Below are 11,401 nucleotides of genomic sequence, written 5' to 3' on the forward strand. Positions count from 1 at the left end.
GAACTTTTATATTTGCTCTTAGCAATTTAAAAACAATAAAAAAACTATATGAAAAGCCAAAACTAAACATTGAATATATCAAGTTTGAAATTTTAACAAGCTAGGGACACACGATGAGAAGTAACCAAAGCTTTGCGCAATAGTAAGGATAATTTTACCATTTTTAACAAAATTTTGCGAGATACCATATTTTCTATCGTAAAATTTGGTATCTTTAGATACTAGGTATCTCGAGTTATTAAAATTTTAAAACTAAACTTTAGATACCTATGGATACTTTATGAAGGATCATAAAATTTCTCCGGTACTAAACCATAATTGTAGTATACTCCGTCTGCACATTGGCACAGCACACAGCTCGAGTGATTATGATGATGCACTAGACGAAAGTAGTAGTAGCACGGTGTATGCAGCCGCGGACGCCGTGAAATTTGTCTTGGCAACGGCCGGCAGAGTCGCACGCACGCATGCTCGATCAATATATAACTTGTCCCAGACGAATATAATAGCCATGCAAATACTAAGAGCAGGTTTAATAAGGTAGATTGAGTCGGGATATGAGCTACACATCAGATTGGACGATGACAAGGACGAGAGAAGGGAGGAAAGAGGATGCGAGCGGACGGTAAATTAGTCGCCAGCGCACACGAGCTCCTAGGCGTATGTGCATTGCTTTTTGTTAGTGTTGCAGCTGAGTGAGAGAGGGAAGGGTAAAGAAGAAAGAGATTGAGGTGATTAAAAAAATAATAAAGATATTACTTGTTTAACGTGTCAACAGCTTACTACTGTACTCTCTAGCTATAAGATGACATAGTACACATTTATAGCCTGTAGCCGACGATACTATTAAACCTGCTCTAAGTAAAATACGCCACGATGATTGGCGTGAGCTCAAAGTTGCCGAAAAATATAAAAGAGGATGGATTCCTGCAGGAGCCCCTTTTGCGGCCGCTTTTCGAACCTAATGAACTCGAGGCCTTCTCCTTTTTGGGAGTGACCATGATTATTAGTCAAAGCATTCTCATTACTCATTAGGCCTAAGTTTTTTTTTTAATAATGGGAGCAGACTCATTAGGCCTAATGTTTAGGCTAATTGTTGTTCGTCCTCTTCTTTGTGGTATGTTTGATATTCCACTTCGTAGTGTCGGATGATTTAGTGAACCTCTTTTTTTTTTTTAAGAATACGTAAGCAGCTTATCTCTGAATTAAGAGGAATAAAAGCTAATTACAGAACACCCGAATGAACCCCTCATTTGACCCGAACTTTCACAGTATCCGATTGTGAGCCGTTTGTTGCTTTGGATCCAAAAGGTTTAACTCTAATATACGGCGCGGAGCCACCGTCCAGGTTCATGGCGAACACTTTCAGCCTGTTTAGATCCCCTATTAAAATTTTTCACCCTATCATATCAAATGTTTGGACACATGCATGAAGTATTATATATAAACGAAAAAATAACTAATTGCATAGATTGCGTGTAAATTGCGAGACGAATCTTTTAAGTCTAATTGCTGCATGATTTGATAATGTGGTGCTACAGTAAACATTTGCTAATGACGGATTAATTAGGCTTAATAAATTCATCTCACAGTTTATAGGCGGAAACTGTAATTTGTTTTGTTATTAGTCTACATTTAATATTTCAAATGTGTGTCCGTATATCCGATGTGACACGTCAAAACTTTACACCCATAAATCTAAACACCCCTTTATTAATTTTTCATGTTGTTGCGGTTGAAGGAAGAATTTCGATATCTGATTCAAATTAGTTGTCATTCTATATTCCAAATTCCAAAGCACTTTCAGAAGCTAATTTTCCCTCCCTACTTTTCATTAATGCAGCCACACATCTTATTGGCTAGTCTTAACTAATTGAAGTTGTACATCCTACACCCTCCTTCTCAAATTGATCATCATATAGTAAAATTCAAAATTTCTCAAATTGATGATCATATAACCGCATGAACACAGATTTCATTGTAATACAATTAATGCAGCATGAGAGAATATATGCATACTACGATGTACTAAATGACATGGTGTTTTAATCGATGTATGCATTGTGGAAAAATGTGTACATAGTGTCTCGATTGAAGTTATTTAAATTAATTTTGGTCTTAGTGGATGGGATGGAGGGAGTAATTATTTTTCCAAAGCCGTGAGCAAAGCAAGTGGGATAGCAATGTAAGTGTCACATCTTAGGGTGAGTTTGAGGAACAGGATTGAGAAGATTGGGAAGATACGTAAAATGAGGTGAGCCATTAGCATGTGATTAATTGAGTATTAACTATTTTAAATTGCAAAAATGGATTAATATAATTTTTTAAAGCAACTTTCCTATAGAAAATTTTTGTAAAAAACGTACCGTTTAATAGTTTGGGAAGCGTGCGCGCGGAAAAAGATGTGCTATCTCACTCATTGTCCATGGAACGAACGCACCCTTATTTGTTATCGTGAGATGTGATAGAATTACAGATAATTTGAAACGAATGGGATATTACACATTCTAACTTACGTTTATCGGGGCTAAAAGTCTTTCTAACCCCATCACTTCCCAATAGTACCCGTAGTAGAAATTTTATAGCAGTAATTAGAATCGAGGCTGTATTTAGTACCACGTTAAAATTGGAAGTTTGAAAAAATTGGAACGATGTGACAGAAAAGTTGGAAGTTTGTGTATAGGAAAATTCAATATGACGGAAAAGTTAAAAGTTTGAAGAAAAAAAGTTGAAATCTAAATAGAGCCTGAGATATATAATGATATGGTAAATTCACATGTCACAAATCTATATCTATATCTATATCTAATATAAAAATACGCAAGGTTTCTATATTTTTTTCGTCCATTTTTCTTTTTTCGTGATTTTCCCTTTTTTTTGTCCGTTTTTTTTCTGCCGTTTCTCCGTTTTCCCCTTTTTTTTTCTCCGTTTTCCCTATTTTTTCCATCCGTTTTTTGCGCTGTTTTTCTTTTTTTTTTCTCCCGTCTTCCTTTTCTGTTTTTTTCGTCTTTTTTCTTGTCTCCTTTTTTCCATCCGTTTTTTTATCGTTATTTTCTTTTTTCGTTCCCTTTTTTCATTTTCATCCTTTTTTTTCGTTATTTTTTATATCCCGTTCTTTTACATGTGTAAGAGTGTGCGCACGCAATAAGGATTCTTTTTTTATCTAACCAATTTTTTCGTCATTAGGCTGTAAGGATTGTTTTTTATCTGCTCAGATTTTTCGTCACCAGGCCAAACCCTAACGTCGCCGCTATGTCGATCTACCTCATCATATGTTCTCTCCTCCAATTGATTGCAAAAATCGATTCCCCACTACTCTCCCTCATCATTTCCTCTACATGATTTTCCCTTTCAATCCCACTTTGATTTATTGGATTTAATCACCATTTAAAAGTTACTGTTCTATCCCGAGTTTTCCAGATTCGTTTCAATTTTGATAAAAACAGAAAGAAGAGATTGAGTGTATCAAAAGCCCTTAACCAATTAACCAATTTTGGAAGATCGAGAAATATTTGACCGGATTTGATAGAAATGATCTGTTCTGGCATTGTACGGACACGGAACTATCTTCCGAAGGTTAAATACGGCAGCCGACCATACGAGTTGAGCCTACAGCTCCACTTGTGGGCTAGGTCAAAGAGAGGCAAGCCAAGTAGAGGAAGACGGTGGGGTGGGTTGGGATTGTAAAGTGTATAGTGATCAAAAATGTTTTTACCCGTTACAACGCACGGGCATTTTTTTCTAACCATGTTAAAATAGATAAGTCGATAATGGTACCTTAGTAAAAATTTGAATAAGATATTTTAAACACATATGAAAACCTGTACGGCTAAATTTAAATTCTACTACCTAATAAATACCATTTTTGTCCAGTTTTTCACACAAAATATAAATTTCAATTCTACCGCCTAATACATGTGGCCAAAGTTCAAAGTGTCCATGTATTGTATCCTTAACTGACACCGAGGCCGAAAGTTATATATACTTCCATTATCTTGAAAAAGGAAGAGTAAAGTTTTAAGATAAATGGTGCGAGAAAAAAAAAGTAGGGTCCTCGTGCTCTCTAACCCGCATTCCAAAATCTATTTTGTATGTGGATGTGTTAAAAGAGATTCACTTGCCAAAATCAATTTTTACATATGATTTTCTTAGGATGTGACTACACAGCTAGTAGTAGTTAGTTTGTCTAAACTAGCTACCACTCCATCTATGAGAGACATTATCTACTTATACTTCAAATACAATTTTCTCTTAAACTACTCATCTGATCTACGATCTGATTGCACCGTTGTGTTTATAACAATTAAATCTTTATAACAAGATCTCACATGATTATATTCTGATGGAAAGTTATAAATTACTTTTATAATATATCTAAATTACTTTTAGATTTCTCTAAATTACTTCTTAGACATGTAAAAGTAAATTCAATGAAGCCTAAAAGTAATTTACATATATTATAGAAGTAACTTATAAAAAAAAGAAAGTAACTTTAATGAATGTCTTTTTTAATTGGATGTGACTACACAGCGTAGCTAGTTTGTACTCCATTTAGTATCTCCTTTCAACTTGAAAAATATAATAGTATCTTCTTTTCTCATTCTACATGAAAAACAAAAATGAAAGGAAAAAAACAATCGATGATTAAACAGATTTACAGAGAGCAAAAGTTACTTCCAATTAACATTGAAGTTAGTTTTAAAAATTCTTAAACTTATGTGTGTTTATATGTGCTGATTAAATTTAATTTCTAGATAAAGTCATATTTTTATCCATACAACGAATTTACTTCTAATGTCATAATAAAATTACTTCCGTTTTGTTTTAAGTTACTTTTATAATAGATGTAAATTACTTTTAGACTCTATTAAATTTACTTTTATATGTCTAAGAAGTAATTTAGTCAACTCTAAAAGTAACTTATATATATATATATGATAAAAATAACTTACATATATAATAAAAGTAATTTACATATAAATATTTTTCATCATAATATAATCATGTAAGATCTTGTTGTGAAGATTTAATTGTAACGAACACAATGGTGCAATCGAATTGTAGATCGGATAAGTAATTTGAGAGAAAACTTTGTTTGAAGAGGAAAAGGACGTACATGTATATTAAAAAAATGTATGCATGTAGTACCATGTAGTAACTGGAGTTCTCCACATTTCTCCGTGTTCAGGCGTCATCTCCAAATAGATTTTACGATTTGCTTAATAAGTCGTATGTGAAAATAATGGTTGCTTTTTACAGACGTTATAGTCCGTCTGTAATCTAAAAGAAGTCTCGTCGTTTATGTAGTAGTGTCACTGTATAAGGGCATGTTTGGGGAGTTTCTAGCTGCTGCAGCTTCTTCCAAAATTAGAAACTTCCTAAACAATTTAGTTTTTTATATAGATTCTAAGAAACTATAGTTGTAAAATCTAAAAAATAAAACAGGAATCCAAAGCTGAAAAACCTAGCTTTTTTAAATTCTCAGAAATTAACTACTAACCAGCTGCTTAACCCTATAGGATCGAACTGCAAGAACTAAATCAACCAGAGAGGGGTGAATGGTTGTAGTACCCAAAAACCAAAACTTTTAGCGGAATTAAAAGTTACCCTCATATCGATGTCTATCGGTTTGACTGGAGTTGATCTGCCGGTCTGATCACGCCGATGCCGTCGGTCTGACCATGCCGATGCCGTCGATCTGACCGGAGTAGATCGTTCGGTCTAACCACCTGAAGATGCCGCAGTCGCCCGATCCTGCTGCTAGTCTAACCGCTGTTGTCCCACCGGTCTGACCGGTGCGTTGCCGCCGGTATCCCGCCGATTGAATCGCTGAACCCGAGCAAACACAAATCGAAGAACTCTGAAATGACAACTTTATTACTTCTCTCTGTGTTTACAAAGTGCAACAACAACACTCCTCACGAAAATCTCGACTAAACTCGAAACCCTAACTATTATCTCAACTCAATGTTCTCTAAAGCGATACCGGGAGACCACACTCTCCCTCTCTATATATACCCGAGGTAGACAGCCTAAAGCCACGAACCAAACTTGTACAAGAAATCCTAATCCCCTAGGGAACCTTCACGTACAAGAAACTAACTTTATAAACTCCAATTGTTCCAAATTTGGACTCTTTCCAAATATGACTCCGCATCTATACGCACACAACACCTCCATCGTATGCCATATGGAATCATCACCAATCACGTGTATTGATCTTTAGCCTAAGCATTTGCATGATATATGACCGTCCAGACGTCACCTTATCTCCAAGTTGACTCCCGATCCATCACCGGCAACACTCTCCGTAGGCATCAAGATCACCTACACATGAATCAAATAAGAAACCATATTATGAGCACAAGCTATCTCCAACTTGACTCATTGCTAGCAAACAACAGAATTTCATATGCATAGTATCCATCTAGAAGTCATAAATATAATTTATCCACAGATATTCAATGAAACAACCTGAAACCGAAACCAACACAAAGTCCGCCGGTCAGACCGTGGGCTGGCCGGTCTGACCACTCGAAGCACGCCGGTCTGACCAACAACCAATGCCCGGTTTGACCGGACCGACAATCAGCAGTCCCTATTTATCACCAAAACCATTCGCTAATAATCTTTAAATAGCGAAACCAATAAACTCATATGTTAATTGGCAGTTGTTCCCAATTGCGTGAGCGACCATAGCAGTGCAGTGATTCTCTTATCCATCTCTTTCCCCAAAGTGCGTGACGCGACCACTTTGGCTCTGTCCGGCGGTTCGTGGATAGGCTAGTGTAGTGTCAGTACCTTCATTTGACTTATTTTTGTTCTCTTCCCTAAAGAATCAAATCAGGGACACATGTCCACATGTAATTAATTGTGCTCTCACCTCTAGATGGTTCTGTCAAAGGCACGCAAGCATGCATGCATTGCCAGCCGACTTCGATCGATCCACATTGTTTTCTTTCTGCAAGCTCGCATCTTTGGATGCCCATGCCCTGACCTTTCCACTGATATTTTGACATGTGTGATACTGTGGTTACAGTTTTTTAAACAATCAATATCTTCGGAATGATATTTTCTTAGCATGTTTACAGACTGATAATGCTAAACAAATTTGAAGTCCGCCAGAAAGTTCAAAATACCTTCTGAACTATTGCAACCCTCGAAATTTTCTCACTTAACTACAAAACCCAAACATTTAATTCAACACTTAAAATTTTGACACCGAATGAATAATCCCAAACACTGTTGTGAGTGGTTTCGAATTAAGCAATCCAAATGAAAAAAAAAACATGAGACCCACCAATCATCGCTAAAAATCCTCTGCAGTCAACTGCACCGTGCTTTTGTCACTAACATATGGACACGATGTGTTGTCGGACCCACATGTCAGTGACAAAGGCACAGTGCAATTGACTGCAGAGGATCCTGATCTACCAATCATTCCCCAGGCAATCCCTCTCCCTCCTCTACCACTTTGTGGAGGCAGTTATGGGCTTACGACAGAGACTGAGGCGACAACCTACTATGGATCTGTTGTATGGCTGTGCTCCTTCTTGAAGCGCGGCTAGCCCCGATCATGTCTCCCCACTACCTACTCCTTGACGTGACGAACATGAGCGTGGATCTAGGGCAACACTGAATATGGCAGTGACTGCAACATGGATCTAGGATGATACCGCCAACCTCCTTCATCCCGCAACATTGGTCACTCCTCCGTGGTGTCAGAGGAGTCGTTGGGAGACGAGGAGAGGGTTAGCATGGCAAGAGGTCCAAATCTACTCCGCCGCTCTTTTCCTTTCCCTATGTCTCCCCTCTTCCATGAAGGATGATGAGCGACTTATTTAGCCTATGCAAAGCACGAAGGATAAGAGAAACGTGTAGCAAAGCAAGTGTAGTACTTGTAGCGAATATGGCAACTAACGGGCTCGTGGATGACACAAGTGATAGGGGAAGCTCGAAGTTGCTTGCATGCGCTCGTGGCCCTTCTCTCCCACATACTGCACATGACGAGCATATCTGGTGGGGCAATAGGTAGTGGAGTTATTAAGGAGGAAGATGATGGAGCTCAAGGAGCAAGTGGTGGAGTCAAAGCTTGAGGAAAGGTGGCATGGGGAGAAGGCGTGGTGGAGGTAGGTCTTAGCGGAGCAGAGCTCAATACTAGGTGAGCTAGAGACGACGGTAGTGAGCTCTCTCACCATAGTGCAAATTCGGAAAGACTGACGGAGAGCAATATGAAGAAGAGGAAACACTGACAGGTGGGCCCTCACCGGTTGGTTGCTGATTAGCTTAGACTATCATGTGTGCATCATGTCAGACTAAAACCGTTCAAATTGAGTTATGCGTAATTATCCGATGTTAAGAGTTGACAGATATAGAATTTTGAGTATTGGAGTTGATGGGGAAAATCGAACTACTGTAAAAGTTTAATAACGGGTATAATTAACTTTTTTTCTTTTTAAATCTTGGTAAATAACCGTTGTTAGATGGACTGAACGGAAAAACGAGTGGTTTCCGGGCTCGCCTCTTCGAGGGGCCTCCGCTCGTGGACAGCCTCGCTCCGGGTCTTACCCACCTTATAATGACCAAGCATATCAGGATCCAACAACGGAACACCCAGATCTAGTTCATTTTTATGATCACCAAATACTACAATCCTATGTTATGTTCTTGCATGGCACCATAACTAGTTGTGTTTATCTTTCCTAAAAAAGAAAGAAGCTGGCTATCTGAACCCATTTTAGAACGGAATCTCTCTCCAGCAAAATCCAACGACCTCCTCTTCCTCAGAACAAGGACACACCACAACCACGTACCCAACAAAACACAAACCAAACAAACTTGTATTAGCCACGCTTTGTTGCTAATCATAGCCAGTTTAGCTTGTTCATCGTTGGATTCGTTCGTTTTTCCGCATGAGAAATATATAAAACTGATGCGCCGTCGTCGTTGTCGCATCCATCCATCCATCCATCGATCGGAGGAGTCGCCTCGCGCCGCCGCACCGGCCGTCGACGTCGTGACCCGCGCTAGCTAGCTCGCGCGGGCGGCAATGTCGTCGGACGACGACGACGATGGGTCGGGGCGCACCAAGCTGATCATCGCCGCCGTGGTCATGCTGCTCGCCATCGTGCTCGGCACGGTGGCGTACGTGGTGGTGGACCGCGCCGGCGACGACGACGGCCTGAGCAAGCGCGGCATGAAGTCGACGATGCGCAGCGTGGACCTCTTCTGCGCGCCCACGGACTACCGCGTGGCGTGCAAGGACACCCTGGAGCGCGTCCTGGCGCGGTCGTCGGACCCGGCCGACCACCCCCACGCCGCCGCCGCCGCGGCGATCACGGCGGTGGAGCGGGAGCTGGCGCGCGGGTTCGACCGGTCGTCGGTGCTGGAGGCGGTGCGGGCGAGCAACGACAGCCGCGTCGCCGAGGCCCTCCGCGACTGCCGGACGCTGCTCGGCGACTGCCGCGGCGACGTGAGCCGGGCGCTCACCAGCATCGCGTGGCGCGGCGTGGACGCCGTGTCGCAGGACCTCCAGGCGTGGCTCAGCGCGGTGATCACGTTCCAGGGCTCCTGCGTCGACATGTTCCCGCAGGGCCCCATCAAGGACCAGGTGAGGGAGGCCATGGAGAAGGCCCGCGAGATCTCCAGCAACGCCATCGCCATCATCCAGCAGGGCGCCGCCTTCGCCGCCATGCTCGACCTCCACGCCAGCGAGAGCCACGCCGCCGAAGGCGAGGAGCTCGACGTCGACCACGACATCCAGCACCACGTGGACCGCCACCTCGAGGATCAGTCGTTACCACCCGTCCCGCCGTGGTTGTCCGACGAGGACCGGAGGATGCTCACCAGCGGCGAGGAGTTCGTCGCCGGGCTGACCCCGAACGTGACGGTGGCCAAGGACGGCAGCGGCGACTTCACCAACATCTCGGCGGCGCTGGACGCCCTGCCGGAGGCGTACGCCGGGAAGTACATCATCTACGTGAAGGAAGGCGTGTACGACGAGACGGTGAACGTCACCAGCCGGATGGCCAACATCACCATGTACGGCGACGGCTCCAAGAAATCCATCGTCACCGGCAGCAAGAACATCGCCGACGGCGTCAGGATGTGGAAGACAGCCACCTTCGGTACAGTACGCCACCGCCATTGACGACTCATATCCATTCATGCATTGATCGACATGGACATGGACATTGACATGGACGGATGGATGCAGCGGTGGACGGCGACCGGTTCACGGCGATGAGGCTGGGGATACGGAACACGGCGGGGGAGGAGAAGCAGCAGGCGCTGGCGCTGCGGGTGAAGGCGGACAAGAGCATCTTCTTCAACTGCCGGATCGAGGGCAACCAGGACACGCTGTTCGCGCAGGCCTACCGCCAGTTCTACCGGAGCTGCGTCATCTCCGGCACCGTCGACTTCATCTTCGGCGACGCGGCCGCCATGTTCCAGCGCTGCATCATCCTCGTCAAGCCGCCGCTCCCGGGGAAGCCCGCCGTGGTGACCGCGCACGGGCGGCGCGACCGGCAGCAGACCACGGGGTTCGTGCTGCACCACAGCCAGGTGGTCGCCGACGAGGACTTCGCCGGCGCCGGCGGCGGGAGCAGCAACACGTCGTCGTCGTCGGGGCCGGCGCCGAGGCTGGCGTACCTGGGGCGGCCGTGGAAGGAGCACGCGAGGACGATCGTGATGGAGTCGGTGATCGGAGGGTTCGTGCACGCGCAGGGGTACATGCCGTGGGAGGGGAAGGACAACCTGGGCGAGGCGTTCTACGGGGAGTACGGCAACAGCGGGCAAGGCGCCAACTCGACGGGGAGGATGGAGATGCGGGGGTTCCACGTGCTGGACAGGGAGAAGGCCATGCAGTTCACGGTGGGGCGCTTCCTGCACGGCGCCGACTGGATCCCGGAGACCGGCACGCCCGTCACGATAGGCCTCTTCGGTGGCTAGCTCGCTCATCCATGCGTTACGTGTGTATGTTGATGCGTGCTAGGTGGGGGGTTGTGGGGTTAAATTCGTATGTACAAAATGGTTACATGTGGAGCAAGCAGAAGAGAGAGATGCTTTTTTTTTCTTTGAAAAACATAGTACTATGGCAGGAGCTCACCACGCGCGGCACTCACCTTATCCTTATGAGCATCTCTGAAAAATTAGGTCAGCATGTCTTAATATACACCTCGAAAAGACTGGACTGACATATCTTAAGATGCACCTCAAAAAGATTAGGACTGACATATCTTGAAATTGATGAAATCATCACAGACGCATCGTTGTCGAGGGATACACGTCGTCTATCACTAAAAAAAATAATTAGCCGTAAATACGAGTACTCTTGTCAAGTTTAGGACTTAAACCCGGGTGTGTTAGTTCAACACAAAAACCTAAACAGTTAAGCTATGCT

The 11,401-nt window shown here is 43.4% G+C and overlaps 1 protein-coding gene across 1 annotated transcript; it reads left to right on the forward strand.

Annotated features, from left to right (window-relative positions):
- Positions 1–8,729: 8,729 nt before the first annotated feature.
- Positions 8,730–11,072, forward strand: LOC127765788 (pectinesterase-like). Its single transcript, XM_052290744.1, has 2 exons — positions 8,730–10,127; positions 10,217–11,072. Exons 1-2 carry the CDS (start codon positions 9,050–9,052, stop codon positions 10,948–10,950), a joined length of 1,812 nt encoding a protein of 603 aa, XP_052146704.1. The 5' UTR covers positions 8,730–9,049; the 3' UTR covers positions 10,951–11,072.
- Positions 11,073–11,401: the final 329 nt, after the last annotated feature.

Source organism: Oryza glaberrima, chromosome 3 (genome assembly GCF_000147395.1).
Source record: "Oryza glaberrima chromosome 3, OglaRS2, whole genome shotgun sequence".
NCBI classification, from domain to species: Eukaryota; Viridiplantae; Streptophyta; class Magnoliopsida; order Poales; family Poaceae; genus Oryza; species Oryza glaberrima.